This window comes from Bicyclus anynana, chromosome 13 (assembly GCF_947172395.1).
Source record: "Bicyclus anynana chromosome 13, ilBicAnyn1.1, whole genome shotgun sequence".
Lineage (NCBI taxonomy): Eukaryota > Metazoa > Arthropoda > Insecta > Lepidoptera > Nymphalidae > Bicyclus > Bicyclus anynana.
In genome coordinates, this window is record NC_069095.1 from 9,056,747 (window position 1) to 9,076,727 (window position 19,981).

Below are 19,981 nucleotides of genomic sequence, written 5' to 3' on the forward strand. Positions count from 1 at the left end.
TTGCAGGTGTCGCAGAAAGTGTAAGTGCGAGTGGTGATGTGGGGGCGGTGAGTGAGGAAAAGTGCGTAAAGGAGGAAGGGCAGGCCGAGTGCGCGCAGAGTGTCGAAGTGCCGAGTGCGAGTGCGGGTGCGGGCGGTGCTGGCGCGGATGGTGCTGGCGGCGCCGTGGCCTCCGAGGAGGACGACTGTGTGATAGTGTGCGCGCGCGATGCGGACGAGCGCAGCGACTCGGGCGTGAGCGGCGTGCGGTCCGGCGGGTCGGCCAGCTCCGTGGAGGAGTGGCGAGGCATGGCGCACTACGGCGGGCCGCCGCCGCCGCTGCTGCACCTGCCGCCGCCGCCGCCGCCCGCGCTCTACCCCAGCGAGCTGCTGTGGAAGCAGCGCTACCAGCCGCCCATCCACGCGCCGCTGCACCACGCCATCGGCGACGAGTACATCGCGGCCGCCACCTACGACAGAGAGAGACATGAAAGACTGCTACGGTTAGTTGCCTTCTTTTATATAACTATATTGTTGACTACCTGACGCCGCGCGGTTTCACCCGCGTGGTGCCCGTCCCCGTAGGAATACAGAGATAACATATATCCTATAGCCTTCCCCGATAAATGGGCTATCTAACACTGAAAGAATTTTTCAAATCGGTCCAAGTAGTTCCTGAGATTAGCGCGTTCAAACAAACAAACTCTTCAGCTTTATAGTATTAGACATAGATCATTAAATTCAACTTAACTGTACGTGAAGTTCAATCATAGTTACTCGAAGAGATTCGTTTGAAGATATTTTATAATTATAATATTGTATGTAGTATGACCGTTATAACTTAAACGTCCACAGATCCGCCTCGTACGCATCGTATCAAACAGATTCTTTGTATAGAAAGCTATATAGTGCGTCTACTGTTCCGCATCGTACGGATCGCATTGAACGGATTTTATCTAACGTAAACTTAAAATTTCGTTCAATGCGATGCGTCCGATATGCGGATCAGTGGACGTCTACCATAAATATTACCATAACTATTAGTCTATTTGAATGGCCCACTAATAAATAAGAGTTATTGAAGCTAAGACCCACCATGCTGCGTCAATGTTATTAATTTTATTACCGACCACTATCAGATGTTAATGATAATGACCGGGACCGACGCCTTAACGTGCTCTCCGGGGCACGTGGCTGTAACACCACCAACTTCCCAACTCCTGGTTAAGAATTCTAAACACAGGAATCGAACCCGGAATGATCCGACACCAACCACCAACTAACCACACCAACGAATCAGTTTTTTATACTACCGCCATTAAACGCCTTCGAACAGCCGGCTATTCTGGAATCATGTTAAATTATAACTCTGCAGTCTCGGATTCGTATATGTCTCTCTATCCATATTATCGTGTTAAACAGAGAGATAGAAATGAATTCGAGACCTCGCATTATCGAGTTATAAAAATATTCTAGTTACAGAATACCCGCTACAGGGCCCAGCCCGACAAATATATCATCTACGTTAGTTTTTCTCCGAATCGCATCCTCAAGTAATGTTCACTGTGCTACACTATCTATTTATTAAGCTAGTACTGCGCACTTAAACATTGTAATGCCAACATTTCCTGAAAATAAATCAATTTAATATTCACTTTATATCCTTCCCGTAAAGTTTGTCAGTCCATGATACTTCTTCTTAATAGAGCAGTGATAGCCCAGTGGATATGACCTCTGCCTCCGATTCCGGAGGGTGTGGGTTCGAATCCGGTTCGGGGCATGCACCTCCAACTTTTCAGTTGTGTGCATTTTAAGAAATTAAATATCACGGTGGTCAATTAAATTCAATCGGTGAAGGAAAACATCGTGAGGAAACCTGCATACCAGAGAATTATCTTCATTCTCTGCGTGTGTAAAGTCTGCCAATCCGCATTGGGCCAGCGTGGTGGACTATTGGCCTAACCCCTCTCATTCTGAGAGGAGACGAATATGGGTTGATGACGACGATACTTCTTCCAAGTAATAATACTACGTAGGTTCGTGGAAGGAGTATCGTACGTAATTACAGTATAGGCAACTAGAGGTCCATGATCGATTTGACAGGCAGCAGGATTCAAACATCCAGACCCTCAATCGGCAAAGCATAAGCGTTATTTTTACATTTTATTCAGGATCATACGAAAAACCTTATGTCCAGAAGAGTTCATACAAGCCGATTCCTACCGGGTTACCGTTTAAAAATCCATACAATATATTCATTATTGTATAACGAATATTGTATATACTCGTAGTATGTATGGATATATGAGAAACCATATAACGCTGTATGAATTTCCTTTTCTTCGACAATATTCCAACCTTCGCTACTGATATCTCCGCCAGACCTATGGTAGACTTTTATTAACCTTTATAAAATTAACAAGGTATGGGCATCACACTCTCTCAATCTGTTTCTGGCAAGGTTCGATCCTAAGACCTTTCGGTTTCAAGTGCGGCCCATAGCCGTTAATTTTCGAGATTGTCTTTGTATTTATACGCTAATCTTTTCTCCTAATCGCCACTTCCTTTTCAACTTACCTTTGCTCGTAAAATAGTTTTCTAAAAGTAATTTTTCTATACCTCAGTAATGTTTTCTGGATAAAAGGTTCTTTAGCGTTTCTGTACATCCTCATATGTATAATTTGTAACTTTGATTGGTTGAATGTTTAAAGCGTGAAATTGGCTTTATAAATAAACAAAGGAAACTCACGTTCGTAATTTATAAAATCGTAGATTATTCAACTATCTAGGATAATCCTTAATCTAGGTTAATAATATTGGTTGGGATTAACAGGGAGCTGTTCACTGTACAGCAAATCGGCAGAACCGTAAATAATGTAGAGTATCAGTGCGTTCATGTATAAAATCATCTTCTTAATAATTTTAATTTATAGTTATTTCCACTAAGACACTAAGAAGAAATAATTAAATGAAATGCAAAATGTTATGGAAATACCCAGTCTTCCTATAAAATGAATGATCATTGTTTTCTCGGAAAATCTATATATATGACTAATAGACAGTTATTAACTATTAATCTTATATCGTTAAGCTAACTTATTTATTAATTTTGGAATGTAAATTATGAACTTTGAACTATGTAGGCACTATTGAAATAACATACATTTAATTAATAAAATAAACATGTAATTGTATATTATGTTGTACAATACGTTTGTTAAATTAAATTAAGTAGCTATGTATTTTCCTTGTTTCATACTGCCAACATCGCAACATGAAAATGTAGTGACTTTCAAGAACTCTCGAGGTTGGTAATAATATTATTCTATATATAAACGTCACTAATAAATTTAAATAAATTTCATGCTGTGGTGATTAACCTTATATATTTGTGTCTGTCTGTGGCATCGAAGCTCGCAGGCAGATGTACCGATCTGAAGTTTTTTTTAAATGGAAAACGTATTTCAGGGGAAGGTTCTTGGTTTTTTTGGAAACATTTAATTTTTTAATATCTCGTTGGACTCGTTTTCTTCGTATATTTAATGCCTTTGAGATATAACAAAACAATGCATGGGAAGTATTTTCCTCTTTCATAGATAATAATACAAAAAGTCCGTGATGGTACCAGTTGGTATATAAGTATGTATTTGATATATCTTTTATGGATAGCTTACTGTTCCTATTCTACGAATGTCATTTTCGTCTGTTATCCAACCAATCCACCAATCTGGTACCTAATGGGAAAGCTATTAAGACGAATGTTGTAATCCATATGAACTTGATAAATAACGTACGTAGCATACGTAATTTATGAGCATATCATAACCATTGAGCTCATACTTTAAGATATCACTCCTGTTGGCCTATTCATTATTTTGGTCTTTATTATCAAACTAATAAAATAAACAAATCAATTGACAATATGTCATTTACCTACTGTGTGATATCCACCAGTAAGCACCGGATGATAATTTTACATAGACTCTCAATTCCGTATAAATCAACTAGCATACGTCAAAAATATTTCATTAGCCTGCTGAAAAGTCATCTATCATCTATATATATATATCATCATCTATCTACCAGTAAGAGGGATAGTAAAGAAAAGAAAACCTTGAAGTCGCGGGCATATCAGCAATTATAATTAAATAAATATTTTTGTGTACTGTCAGGTTTAGATAGATAGATAGAAGTGAAATAAAGTATAGACAAATACAAGTGAAATAAAACACATTAAGAAAAGATCAGCATACAAAAGGCGGCCTTATCGCTAAGTAGCGATTTCTTTCAGGCAACCTTCAGTTTAGGTAAACTTACGGTTTAGGTTAACTTTTATTTATATTTTTGTTTAAATATTATACAGTACACTATTTATACAGTATTTACAGTCCAATTCTGCTCATTTTGCATTCCCGCGCCTATATCTGTTCCTAATATCGCGAAGGAAGGGTCACTTCCGCAGCCTATTGTCACGGACATTGTACAATTTAAATAAATTATTAATTTACATACAATAGATTAAAATAGCCGCGTTTTATGTCGCAATATCCTTTTGCACAACGCAGGTTTATATTACTTGCTTAAAATGTATTACTAGTAACGAATACTTAATTGTTAACCATCTACAAGTAATAAATTTGAATATATTATGTACACAGAATTCATTTATTTATAATACTACAGACATTGTAATATAAAGAAAAGTTTATCAATTAAACAAACGGTTCAAAATAAAGGGGAATGTTCATCGGCAAATACAACCCCGAGAACCCAGGTTAGCCCCCGTATAAAAGTATAAGATAATATTATGATGTATTAATAAGGATCTGATTAAATTATTGGCTTAATAAAAGTAAGTTTATTAAAGAAAAGAAACGTTTATTTTATCAGTATGTTTTATCAATAAAACAGTGTCCTTTGAAGTATAGTATATGAGGAGAATTATTAAGATTTTTTTAGATATAGGTAAAATATCAGGTGGTTAGGGTAGGTCCAGGACCGGAGATGGGTAATTAATTCCCTTTACGAATAAGGCGTGTTTATTCACTGCAATCGTTTATACCTTTTCCTACTTTCCGGAATATATCGGTCTCGATCACCGACAGTCGTTGGCGTGCACTTCAACGATGCAAAAGTGAACTCGTTACAAACCTGTATTGAGAACGGAATTTCCATTTTGTTCGTATATTAGGCTCCCCTATTTAAAGCCCTTGCGCACGCCACTACTAGTCAGGGATCCGTAGAATCTGGTTAGTAATAACTTTTTATAAAGTACCCTCCTCTCAACTTGTTGTATCAATTACGAGGTTATTAAAAGTTTAACCAGCTGTTTTTTTTTACTGTAGCTTAATTAATAGTTATACAACTTAACAGCCACAATGTCCTACAAATTGTGTGGTACATTATCTCGTTTCGACGCTCAGAAATTTTCATTTCCTGGTAACTCTGTTAGCTACGCGCATCAAGAATTTTCGTAAATAAAAAAGTTGATCGTCTCATCGAGATAAAGTTACTCACAAAAAATAAACTTGATAGTTATCAGTTGTAAAAAATGTTCTACGGATCCTGGGCTAGTATTTAACTTAGAAAAATCACAATACCGTTAAACTAACTTAACTTTAACTTCACATCAAAAATGCATGGTTCGATCATTAGATGAAAATTGCTTGATCTATAAACTTCCGAGGTAGGTATATGTTTACTAATAGTTTACTAATGCTTTGTAGGTAGGTATGCGGGATTCCGAACTATTACACATACATCCATTGACGTTAGTAATTTGTTTGCCACAAGGATAACAATAAATTCTCAGTAAGTAATCTGTGGTTGTCATTAACTAGGCAAAACCTGTAATTTATAAAATGATTTGTAAATAAATCACCATTTATAAACACAGTTTCCGACTATTATTAATTGATACAATTCAAAATTAATCTTGAGTAGGGGAGTATTGTACGAATGTGACCAATGATGTTAGAAGAAAAAAGATGTAGATAGGTTATACGCGGACCGCAAGTGGCACGTTAAAACTATGCTAATTAGCTACAAAATTAGCATTTTGCTCATGCAACAAAAAATCTACCCTCCCTCTGAGGGACATTTGAGTGCCCAAGCAATCGGTGCGTGGTCAGGGCTCCAGAGCGACAAACCTCCTCACAATACGCGTCGTCATGTAATTAAATTATTATTATTATTTATTAAATCTTTGTTATTATAACAAAGACGACGTTCTCAATATAATATTTTCATGGTCACTGCAAATTAATTGAAGTTATAGATGTACGTATTTAAGCTTGCAATTCACACATTTATTCAATATAATTATGACAACATTTCAACTCTTGGATACGAGTAGGTAGTATAGGTAAATAATATATGTTCACAATTATTTAATCATATGTATATTAATTACATTTTACGTTAGAGATAGAATAATTAATTGTTTAATATTAATCGTTTGGAGACGCGATAGCCCAATGGACGTGACCTCTGCCTTTGATCCGGAGATCGTAGATTAAAGTCTGGTCCGTGGCATGCACTTCCAAGCATGCCATTTAAGTGTATTTTAAGAAATTATATATCACGTGTCTTAAACGGCGAAGGAAAAACATTGAGATGAAACTTGCATACCTACCTGAGAATTTTCTTAATTCTCTACGTATGTGAAGTCTGCCAATCCACATTGGGCCAGCGTGATGGACTAAGGCCTAAACCCTCTTATTCTGGATCTCTAGCGAATCTTGTGCTAGTTTTCAAACCCAATTTTTCAGTCATATGTTATTGTCAATTTTATGTCAGTCGTGATTCTTGACACTTCTTTTACGGAAAGACAAAATACTAAAAATATAAACTGCTTATAATTATGTTTTATTTAATTCACTGCGCTTTTATAGACTCCATCGTTGTTTTTCCTTGTTCCTTTCCCTGTGGGTATCTCACCCACTCACTTAGCGTCTACCACTGAAGCGGTAAATTGATAACTAATTGATTTTATGCCTTCCACAGCAGTGGTAGTCAGCACAAACGGAAAACTTTACTTTTTAAAAGAACGAGTAACCTTACGAGAACGAATACCTTGAAACTTATTTAAAATAATCGAATTGTTTTTGATTTTGATTAAAACCCACAACAATCGATTGCTTATTATTATTGATCTGGAACTGTAGCCATGTGGCACGTCGATTCTCTTTCTACTAACGCTAACGCTTCAAAAACTAACAATATGTATGGAAATGACAGTCACTATCTACAGGTCACGTGATCGAGTCGTCGATCGGATCTGTCATTCCCATACATTTTGTTAGTTTTCGAAGCGTTAGCGTTTGTAGATAGAGAATCTACGTGCCACATGGCTACAGACCCTGTTTAAATTCAACGTAGCTACTAATACAATGATTGCATTTTACTTTGCTCTCTTTATACTCATACCGTTAAGTTCCCTTAGTCTAGGTTTACAATGAAAGTTGGCAATACTTGTTCTTTTAAGATTTCCATTGTATTTGCGAACCATTTTCTGTATTGTAGTATTGTGAGGAGTGGGGATTCTATTGTGAGGTTCCCGGTAGTTCTAGGACCGGTAAAAGTTTCTTGTGTGAAAAATAAAAGCAATAAACCGTAGTAGGTAATCGCTTTAGTCTCAGGACTGAAACAAGGAAGGAACGAAGTCAATGGTGTTTTACATAATGCAAGTCTGGAAACTTTGCTTATGCTTTGTTTTAATTTCAGTTTGAAATCATACAATACGTCTTTAGCATAACACAGTAGTTTCTTCCTAGCTCCAAACTACGCAACGAAATGCAAACAAAAGTGTTCTGTGTATACAATCATTCGCATTACGTAGAATTACAATGAAAAAGAAAACAATACAAGCAGTGCACATATAATATTTTCATATATGCCAATTCTATCATCATCATCATCATCATCATCATCATCATCATCATCATCATCATTATCAACCCTTATTCAGCTTACTGCTGAGCTCGAGTCTCCTCTCAGAATGGAAGCTGATCCAATGGCCAGTTAAAATCAAAATCAATTGACACTGAAATAATAAAACCTCCAAGTTAACGTAAAAATGGTCGTTTAAGTATGTCCCCAAAAAAAGTCTTTTCGATACACAATAAAAATTGATAAGTTTCAATTGACCTTAGTAGGTACATCTAAGAAATGTGCCAATAATACCGTCTCATTTTACATGTTTTTCGACATCACTAAGTTTATCTTATTGTTAAAAACTAAGAGATGGATACTTATGTTCTAGAAGTGAGACTTAATGGAGATTAATTTAAACAGGCCTGACGGTTTCAAGGCGGATATCAAACCACCTTGAAACCGCCGGGCTATTCAGACTTGATATCGCCGTCTGAAGGTCGCGCTTATTTATCATGTGAAAGTGATTCATCCTCTAACAATGCCTACTACATAATGTTAATCCTTGACTTCCGTTTTATCAGTATTATGATGATAATCCGTAATCTTTAACGGAATTCATAAATGATGTAAAGTGTTATCAATAGAACTTTTTTTGAAAAAACTTTGTTACCAAACAAAAAAAAACTTATTATATAACTAATATTATTATTTTGTTTTAACACAACTCATAAAAATAAATACAAATTTTAGAATTTTAGAAAAAATCGGAATTCGGTTTAGCTAAAACACGATTTATGAAACAGGCGACAAATAATGCCAAAGTTTGTTGTGTCAAAGCACTATATTGGACATATTCCACTAATGAATGGTACATAACTTTGATATCTCTCGCATCTCACTCTCTCTCTATCTTTATCTACGAGAGAGGCGCACAGGGAAGTGCATAGTACCGTAATGCAATTCCAAAATCCTGATGAAATTAGTTTTATTTACCAGAAATAGATTAAACAAAATAAAACAATACAATTTAAGACAACCTTGAAATCAAGATAAAGGTAAATTACTACTACAGGAAAAAAAACGAAGCAGAAAATCATTTAAATCGTTGTTTACGATTAAATATAGACGTGAATTAATTTCGAGGTTGATTACGTCAATACTGGAAAGTTGTTTGTGGTTCAAGGTCAATGACACCGACGTGCTTTTAGTCAATGTCAGCTGTTAATAGATGAATTGTATGGAACAGAATCATGTTATTGTTTTTTTTATTGTATTGTGTAGAAGATAGAGTTATTTATGTTAAAAGACGGCGCGAAATTAATATTCATCATTAACTATAGCTTGCATTGTTGAATAAAAATCTTTTTTCCTTTAGGTAAATTGTAACTAAAGTCCATATAATAAATCAAATTATTGTTAAACTCGTTTCACAAGAGCGTAAGTAATTCGTAACTAATAAATAAGGAAAGCAAAAATAACAAAATACTGTTGTTAGTTCAAATTGTTTTGTACCTTCTATACAAAAGAATTTGTACGAATACAAAAGAATTTGTCCTTCTATACAAAAGAATTAGTACTAATACTAAAGAATTTATACCTCCTATACCAAAGAATTTGTCCTATCTAACCTAATTATTAGCATTTCATATACCTACATTCCTACATGTATGCGGATTTCAGCAATTTTGGCTTTACCGCTTAGTTTTTTGAATCCACACTAAACGCACATATTTATATTATATTATAGCATATTTTAATAAATATAATGGACAACATTCTCTGTATAATGTACCTCTTAAAAAGTTCAATTTATAATTTGAAACATCTCATCTACGAGTATTTTAGTGGTAGGTAAGTTTTTTTATTTTACAGAAAAGTTAACTTTTATAGATTTTATAACAGACGCCGCGCGGTTTCACCTGTGTGGTTCCCGTTCCCGTAGGAATATCAGGATAAAATATAGCCTATAGCACTTTGGGATAGTGTAGCTTGCCAATAGTGAATGAATTATTCAAATCGGATTAGTAGTTTCGGAGCCTATTCAATGCAAACAAACAATCAAATCTTTCCTCTTCATAATATTAGTATAGATGTTGACGTTAAGCTAGTTGGTCTTAGCCACAAAACAATAAAGCTTTAGCGGCAGAAGATTTACTAGAAAATTAAAATTAAGCTACTCTCATATTGTGATGAAGCCTTGCATAATATTCCTCGATGTTCGAACGATTTAATACCAAATGATCACGTATCGTGTACAGATGATCTGGTTATTGCGTAACACGATCGAATACGTTTTATAGTCAATTCATCTCATTATCTTTGTTGACATTTTTCCTAAGGATTTGACATTAATTTGTTGACATTGTTTTTCATTAAATGGAACTATCAAATACATCCGAACAAGTTACGCAATCGCCAAATCTTATTTGTGAACAGATATTTTAGTCAATCGCGTCCAACTTAGATCGAATCATAGCGTTCCATCTATTTACAAAAATGTTCGTAATTAAGCTCTCTGAACACCTTTTTACTCTTTCGTCTAAGATAGTGATTTGCCAAGTAATATCGTACTTGATAGTACGGTGTAGTTTCAGGAGGTACGTAGGTACATAGGTAGTTAGTTTTACTATAATGTCTAAGTACTCAAATCAATACGCGCGGAGAGCGTTTGCCAAATTCGAGAGAACGGCTGACGCCATAGAGGCCACTTTTGTCTATTTAATAACTCAAAATCTATATATCATGAAAATATTAAATTTGGTTTACATATTAAATCCTGAAATCATATCTAGAATACCGAATTTCATAACTACAGTTCAAATTGTTGTTGTATCTCAACAACTATTACTAGCTGTAGTTTTATTATTTATTTTAATTCTTTATTGCACACAAATAAGATACAATAAAAATAAGAGAAGAAAAAAAATAGAAAAGTAAGATGCGCAAAGGCGGTCTTATCGCTAAAAGCGATCTCCTCCAGACAACCTTAAATGAAATATTTAAAGAAAGGATAATAATTTATTATTATCTGACAGAATAGTTTACCCCGGAAGAGCTTAAATAAAGTTATAGTATATAAATGTAAATGCTATTGTTAGTTAATATTTATTTATGAATCTATTTTACATATTTTTGCAGGGCGGTATCCATACAGTTTTTCTATAACTTGAACATTGTATATCTATAAATTGTTATCATTAAATTGTACTTGGTACTGTTATTGGGGTGGTATTCTTTGTGTTAATACATTAAAAGCTATTACAAAAACCGCTTCAAGTACAAAGATTTTCACCTTTGTACGCGAAGCGGTTTTCGATGGTAGGGGTTAGTTAACAGTTAAGTAGTAGACGTCTGTTAAGAAAGGATTTTGCGACTTGGCCGGATTGAGGAGGTCTAAGGGCGGACAAAGTCGCGGGCATTCGCTATTATTCGATAGTAATAGTAATTAATAATCAAAGGCTGATTCTATTTTATTTTATTACTATTTACTTAATATATTTTGAAATATTTATTCCAAGCCCAGCAAGCAAACCGGATTTAGGTGCTCAATTTGGTGGGTGTGGTGGTACCTTTTTGTTACGCACACGAAACAAAGGTCCCGAGGGTCACGTACATGACCCCTGTACCCTTTTTGACTTTTACGTAACTACCCTCTTTAATTACCTTACAGATTGACGCTTTTCGATAAAGAGTATGAAACTTTGGTTGGACTTTGTAAGTTGAATTATCAGAGAACAATTGAATGGATGATTCATTAATTCGTGCGGATTTTGCAAAATTTCTTGTATCTTATGATAGTATTTAACAGTTAATTTTGAAACTGTTCGTTGTAAACAGATGTTAAAGCATCTTTGTTAGTAAAAGTTATAAACTTTTGACTTTCATAAGTAGGTATTCACTTCTAAATTTTATGGAAATACAGACTTTTTGATTTTAGTTAACGGAATTAAAGTTTCCTAGTGTATTTTCAAAGCCTCTGTTGTGTCTAAACGGAAAAATACCATTATGGTTTCTACATTTTTGCTCTCCAAAACTAAAATGAAAATTCGTTTACGAGTAGCAGTCTAGTTTACACAAGCATTTTTGAAACATTGAATTTGTAATCTTTAGGTACGCAACGCAGATTCCAATGAGAAAATCATCACTAACAACCCATGTTTGGCTCACTGTTAAGCACGAGTCTCTTCTCAGAATGAGACGGGTTAGGCTAATAGTCTACCACGCTGGCCCAATGCGGGTTTGGCGGATTTTACACACCTAGAGAATTGAGAAAATTCTCAGACGTATGCAGGTTTGCTTAAGATGTTTTTCCTTCACCGTTTGAGACAAGTGATATTTAATTTCTTAAAATGCACATAATTGAAAAGTAAGTTTTAATGAGAAAATAATAACTTCATTTACAAACACAAGTATGAGTTATTGGTTGTAAAGCAAGGCTTTTCCATTTTCGCCAGAATGAGTTTATTAGAGTGTAACCGGTAGATTTACTTTTTAATCAATCGCTAGGTGTAACGCAATAAGTTGACTTAGTCCTTACTTTTTGTTGTATCGATTAGAAGACATGAATAAAAAGTCTATACTTAGGAATTTAACTATAATTGTCAAGCGTAATCACGGAGTCTCAGATGATTTTAATTAAGTACGTAGTACGTAAGTAATTTTCTTATTGTATCTATTAAAAGTCAACAAAGGGCAACATTAAATATAATACGGGGGTAAAGAGAAATTGTTCAAATAAATGGTGGTAAATGCAGATGATGTTGATGATTGAAGATATGTAGATAGGTTTATGGTTAAAAGATACTTTTAACCATAAACCTATCTACGAGTATATTTCTTTAATGGCGATGGTGGATGGATGGTTATGGTTTAAATATTTTGATTTATAAGAGACATTATAAATAAACTCTATCAACTAATTAATGTACATAAATAACAAAGATTGTCGAAATGTTTCTTAGTATAATTATGATTTTAAAATTTTTATCTTAATAAGATAAAAATTAGCACATTTTTACATTGAATGTAAGGATTCAATGTGACCTAAAAATGTGTTTTTGAGTCATTCGTGGCAGTGTCGCAAATATAACCCTAGTAGCTTCGAAAGTAATTATCGCAGATACCCTGTTACTTCTACTAAATTGCTATTAGCATAATCTTAATTTACGAGTAGGTACCTATATACAATTAAAAAAAACTACGAGTATCATCATCCCTATTGCTTGCATCTATTTTTTTATATTTTAACGATTGTTTATTTCGTCAATAGCGGTCAGATATGATGTAATTATTTAATTTAAATCAGCTGAAGCCGGGCAGCTAAACTGCCATAAACCTACTGAAAAATTATTTGACTATTGCATTACAGAGGGCCTAGTGGCAGTTTGATATTGTGACGATCGCGTTAACGTAAACGCAAATTTCTAAGAAATTGAAACAGCGCCATCTAGTGACACGACTGCACAAATGTTTCAATTCCTTATAAATTCGCGTTTACGTTAACTTGATAGTAACAGTGTGAAAATATTGAAAACTCCCACTAGGCACTCTGTTCTATATTATCCCTGATGAAAATAGGCTATATTTTATCCCCGTACTCCTACGGGAACGGACCCGGGTGTAACCGGGTGGCGTCTACTAGTCTAACACAAACAAGAAAGAATAATGTTATTCCAACAAAGTAAATGAGTACGAATATAAAATATCAGTCAAATAAAACGCCTTCACCGTTTCTGTAAGCAAATAACAATGTTATTATGTACAAAATAGCCGTGTCAGGAAATGAATCATCTATCATCATTATTCATTAGTACTTATATAAAATATGTATAAATGTATAAATGGCTATACGCCTAGGTTTTATGAGTAATATCGGTTTTACTCTTTTTTTAAATTGTCGCATCATCTTATAATTTGACAGCCTCCGTGGCGCAGTGGTATGCGCGGTGGATTTACAAGACGGAGGTCCTGGGTACGATCCCCGGCTGGGCCGATTGAGGTTTTCTTAATTGGTCCAGGTCTGGCTGGTGGAAGGCCTCGGGCGTGGCCAGTTACCACCCTACCGACAAAGACGTACTGCCAAGCGATTGAGCGTTCCGGTATGATGTCGTGTAGAAACCGAAAAGGGATGTGGATTTTCGTCCTCCTCCTAACAAATTAACCCGCTTCCATCTTAGATTGCATCATCACTTACTATCAGGTGTAACTTGTAAAGAATTAAAAAATAATAATAATAAACTACATCTCTATTATTATATTACTTACTAGCTAGACCCCCTGTGATTCCATCTGCTACCACTTATGAGTACTATGATAGGATTATATGCCAGTACAATGTCAGACCGAAGACCCCCGCAAATGTATTTGGAAATGATAATATAATGTATAAATAAATAAGGAACTGGTTAAATAATTGGCTTAATAAATGTATGTTTCTTGAAGAAAAAAACATTTTATTAATTACTCTTCTTGCTCGATAATTTGCCGGGTGGTTAGGCTAGATTAGGTCCGGGGTGGGCTTTCTCTTTTTAGCCTCTGTATAATGAAGTATGTGTGGCTATGACCGACTTTTGGTTCATATTAATGTTATTATTATGCTCAAATTCTCAGCAATTTAAAGGAGGTGTATGTTAACTTTGGAGGTATTAACCTACCTTAGTTAACTGAGGGGTTAGGCCAATAGTCCGCCATGCTGGCCCAATGCAGATTGGCAGACTTCACACACGCAGAGAATTAAGAAAATTCTGTGGTATGCAGATTTCCTCACGATGTTTTCTTTCACCGTTTGAGACACGTGATATTTAATTTTTTAAAATACATACAACTGAAAAGTTGGAGGTGATGCCCCGGATTCAAACCCACACCCTCCGGAATCGGAGGCAGAGGTCACATCACGGCTACCTTATCTTATTAGGTACCTAATAACTCCTTCGAGATACAGACCCAATCATCTATGTACAGACCTGTACGAAGAAGAATATATTGCTTTTATTCTTGTCATCTCTTACAATATACATATTGTCACTGTCAAATTAGACGAGCTTTTGATAAAAACGCAAATAGGTGCGTAAATGCAAAATAATTAAAATTGTAATTTGTACTTCGCTACCATTTCAATATTTTCTATCCACGTCATTGTTCTTTCCTATATCTAAGTCACGTTTCATTTCTTGATAATAAAATATCTCTCAGTAGTTATTCAGTTATTATATGAAGAGAAGCTACTTTCTGCAGAGTGAAAGTGTAGGTGATATGTGAAAAGTGAAACTATTTCGCAAAAGTGATGCGGAGAGTTCTTTTTGTTGACCTTCAGAATGACCTTGACCTACTTATACGCATTCCAATAACTTGTGCCCTGACATTACAACCCAAATATATCTTATTGTTGTTTGTTTTTAATTGTAACTAGTGGTATTGATCTGCATTACTCTATTGCATTGTCATAGGCCGTGATAGTGAATGACTTCTGCCTTAATTCGGAGGGCATAGGTTCGAATCCAGTCCGGGATATGCACCTCCAACTTTTCAGTTATGTGCATTTCAAGTTAATTATCACGTGCCTCAAATGGTGAAGGAAAAATATCGTGAGGATTCATACATACCTGAGAATTTTCTTAATAGTTGTCTACGTGTGTGAAGTCTGCCAATCCGCATTGGGCCAGCGTGGTAGACTGTTAGCCTACCTCCTCTCATTCTGAGAGGAGACTTGTGCTCAACAGTGAGCTGATAGTGGCTTGTTGTTGACTAGTTAATAAGTTATGCAGCAATAGATTTTTTACATTTGGTATATTTTGTTAACAGGGAACGAAGGGATCAGGAGCAACGGGAGATGCTGGAAAAGCAGCAGAAGGAAAAAGAAAGAGAACGGATGGAAAGGGAACGGGAGCGGGAACGGGAAAAGCAAGAGAGGGAAGAAAAGGAAAGGAGAGATCAAGAGAATGCTGCATCAAAATTAGTGTCGAGGCATTTTGAAGAATCTTTTAGGATAGCTAATCAGAAGGTTAATATTGATGTACATTTTAAGTCAAAACTGTTGTTCTAGATATTGTAATGAAATATTTTATTGTTAACACATTTAAGTCATCATTATCAGCCCATTTTAACGTCCCATATGACCAGATGACCAGATGACCAGGTCTTTCTGGATATATAGAGCTTAGACCCAACACGCTGCTCTAATACGGGTTGGCGTGCTTAAGGTGATAGTGTTACATTCATTAACGACCACTATCAGTCAGTTAATGATTGTGACCGGGACCGACGGTTTAACGTTCTCTCTGAGGCACGGCAGCCACACCAGCAACATCCTAATTCTGTACTTTTCTCAAATATCCCACTACAGTAATGAGGCGATTTACAATTTTAAGTACCTAGCAATAAGAAAAGTTTTCTTCTTTATGTAGCGGGAGCGGAGTATGTCGTGGTCGCTTCTGAACAGTCTGGCGCCCAACCGCGGCGCGGCGGCGCCCGAGCACGAGCGGCTGCGGGCGGCCGACCGCGCCTACTACCCGCCCGAGCGCCTGCCGCAGCCCGACTACGCGCCGCACGGGGCGCTGCCGCACGCGCCGCACGCGCCGCACCCGCACTCGCAGCACGCGGCGCGCCACGCGCTGCCCAAGCCCGACAAGGCGGCGCAGCTGCCCGCGCTGCCCAAGGGCGAGCCCAACTTCGCGCCCTACAACTACCCCCCCTACCGGTACGAGAAACTCAAGGAGCAGCACCTGCCCGCGCCGCCTCCCCTCGTCACCGAAAAATCTGTGATAGTCAAACACGACGCCAAACAAATCCATCTGGAGCAGAAGCATCAGTACCCCAGCAAGCCGCGGAGCGAGCCGTCCCCGCACTATCTCCCGTCGCGGCCGTACCGGACCGGCCTGTCGCCGCACGCGCCGCCGCACCCGCACGCCGCGCTGCAGACGCCGCCGCACGCCGCGCTGCCGCAGGACAAGAGCCGGCGCCTGTACCAGCCGCCGCCGCAGCGCTCGCCCGCCGCCTACTACCAGACGCCGCCCGTCAAGCCGAAGGTGTCGAGCCCGGCGCCGCCGCACATCTACGGCAAGCCGAGCGGCAGCTCGCCCGGCCCCACGCTGCACTACACGATGGCGGTGGACCCGCCCGCGTCCATGCAGCTCACCAAGGCGGACCGGCCGCCCGTGCCCTACCCGCCGCCGTCCGCCTACTCGCCCGCCTCGCGCACGCGGCCGCCGCCCGTGGCGCACTCGCGCACGCCGGAGCCGCGCCCGCCGCCGCGCGCGCACGGCGACCTCGCCGGCGCGGCGGCGCCGTGCCAGACGCAGCCGCTCGACCTCGGCGTCGCGCGGGAGGACCCCGAGCGCTCGTCGCCCAGGAGACGGAACCCCTTCGAAGTCGACTCGACGGACGCAAAGCGACGGCGGCTCGACAGCCCCGCGCCGGAGCCGTTGATCGCGGCGGCCGCCAGCGTCGGTCGGACACCGCTGGGCTCCGAGCCCGCGCCGCAGGCCCCGGGCCCGCCCTGCGACGTGCGCGTCCCCTCGGCGGACGGCAGCGTCGAAACGCCGGAGAAGGCCGCCGGCGCCTCGCCCGCCCCTCACGTCACCCCCTCGGCGAGTCCCGCGCCGCCCACGCCCGTACCTCCCGTCGCCTCGACGCCGCCCATGACGTGCACGCCGCCGACGACGTCGTCGCCCCCCGCGCCGCCCGTCACGCCGCCCGCGTCGTCGACGGCCGACTCGGACACTCCCGCGAAGATCTCCTCGCCGAGTCCCCGCGACGGCTCGGCGCCGACGGTTCGACATTTAGGTAAAAAAGCGTGGCTCCAGAGGCACGAAACGGCGCCCATCGGCGAGGGAGACTGTTCGGGGGGCGGCGGGACGTGCATCACGCTGCCGATGACGATCACGCGAGTGTCGGAGCCGGACGACTCCAGCTCCAACATCGTGGTGCCCGTCGCGGCGAAGTCCATCCAGCGCGGCGCGAGGAAAACGTCCAAGCCGAGGAAACCAAAGGAAATCAACGGACGAGTCGATGACGCGGAGGAGGACAGCTCGAGCTCCGAGCGAGAGGCCACGTCTCCGCCCAAGCGCAAACCGCCGAAGGCTAAACGGAAAAAAGGGACCGTGAAAAAAGCGGGCGACGAGCCCAAGAAGAAGAAGGCGTCCGAGAGTGGTAGTGAAAGTGATAAAGAGAGTGACGACAAAGACTCTGACTCTGGTGGTAGTGGCAGCGGCAGCGGCAGTGCGTCCAGCAAGCGCGGCGGCGGGCGTGCGCGCGGCCGGCGTGCGCGCGGCGGCGGGCGCGGCGGCGGGCGGCGGCGCGAGGAGCCCCCCCGGCGCACGCCGTCGGCGGCGCGCGCCAAGCCCCCGCCGGACTCGTTCCTGCAGAACGGGCCGTGCTTCGAGGTGGCGCCGCGGCTGGCCAAGTGCCGCGAGTGCCGCTGGTCGCCGGCGCAGCGCGACAAGGACATGCCGAACATATTTTGCCGATTTTACGCTTTCCGAAGACTGAAATATGCCAAGAATAGGCAATTAGCTATAGCCGGATTTTCGGATCCTTACAAGGACGCTGAAGAGGTGAATATTATGTTTAATTCATTCAGTAAATAATAGTTGTATAAATTTATTTATTATCAATAGAATAGATATCTTTTCAAAAAAAATATAGAACAATTACAAAATGGAAAAATTATTGCTGTTGGCTTTAATAACTATGAAACGTCAACTGAGTATATGAAAATATAATTTATTCAGTTCATACGTACGTCCTATATAATGAGTAGTACCTACATATTATTTATAGAGGGTACACTGCATTATTTATATTGTACTATGTGAAATAACTACACAGTAGGTAGCGTTGCATTGATCGGATTCTAGGATTTTTATTTTTCGAGTTATTGCCCATCAAAACTAAATCTCCACCTGCCTGAAATATGTTGAGATTGAATACATGGTCATAGACGGAGAGACAGCTGCAGACAGATCTTCGTCAATTAATAAAAGCTGAAAGTTTGTCAACTCATGCTCACACCATAGGTAAGTATGGTAGCCAATTATGGAGTTTGGACTGTGGTGGCTTTGGAACTTCCCAGGTTTCAAGGATCCAGATCCTCAGCTCCTCTGTGTATTTTCATCAGCATAATATGAGAATTTACATCCCCAGTCGCCAGTCAATTAGCTTCGCGTCAACCCTTGGATAACAACATTTAAGATAAAACTTTAAGGATCTTTAGTGAAGGGTTACCATGTCAGGCGAATGGGGATATACTTTCTCATATTATACAGAGGAAAACATGAAAAAATTACACTTGACACTTAGACAGTTGACCTCCCTAAGTCACCACGGTCCAAGCTTCATAATTGGCTACCATAAATACCTATGGTAGGAGCATGAGCCGATAACCTTTCAGATTTTATAAAATGACAAAGGTCTGGCTGTTGCTGGCTCTTAGACTAATAGTTAGGCCAGCTAGTGATTTTTTAAAAAACCCATGATATTTCTGTAACAGGACGATAAGAAGTTATGGCTGTCCTCATCTGCTGGTGCAGCCGAGTTAGACATTGAAATGAGTTGTTTCCTATTGCGAGAGATCGGAGACCAGTTCTGTGAATTGTTACAACAAGAGAAGGAAGCGGAGTCCCACCATCTCAATGAAGGTAGTTTATTTTTACCAAACTAGTTTCAATATCAAAATTATGTGTGCTTATCTTCGCATTTATAGTAAAGTTGAAAAAAAATATTAAAAAAAAATTAAATTTGATTGCATATAAAATGATAGCAAATTCGGAAAATAGTAAGTACAACTATACTCATTACTCCATGTCACTCTCACTACAGAGTATTACTAATTGCATATTTATAGAAAATCCGGAAATTAGTAATAGTCTATACTCTATATATGTTGTAACATAGGCAAAGAAATTCTCTTTAAGTAATCTCTTAAGTAAAATTCTCATAATTAGTACAATGATATTATAGTATGACATGATATTGACACGTCTAGTAGTAAAATGTTATTGGTTACATAATCATTTGTCCCTTAGACCTGTTATGATCTAAAGATAGATAAATAAATGTACATAAATGAAGTAACTACTTTTAAGACCTTTGTAGGTTATTACAATGGAACAAGTTTGACCTTTGGAAGTTGT

General features: G+C 39.2%; 1 protein-coding gene across 3 annotated transcripts in view; it reads left to right on the top strand.

Moving 5' to 3' along the window:
• LOC112051327 (lysine-specific demethylase 3A) overlaps positions 1–19,981 on the top strand; it is a 239,103-nt gene that overhangs the window by 211,828 nt on the left and 7,294 nt on the right. For 2 of the 3 annotated variants that reach the window (XM_052885108.1, XM_052885111.1), the window contains 5 exons: positions 7–481; positions 3,265–3,285; positions 15,654–15,852; positions 16,256–18,403; positions 19,339–19,486. In XM_052885108.1, the coding sequence (XP_052741068.1) occupies positions 7–481; positions 3,265–3,285; positions 15,654–15,852; positions 16,256–18,403; positions 19,339–19,486 (2,991 nt within the window). The remainder of the gene's footprint in view (positions 1–6; positions 482–3,264; positions 3,286–15,653; positions 15,853–16,255; positions 18,404–19,338; positions 19,487–19,981) is intronic. The other variant, XM_052885110.1, reaches the window with a different exon arrangement.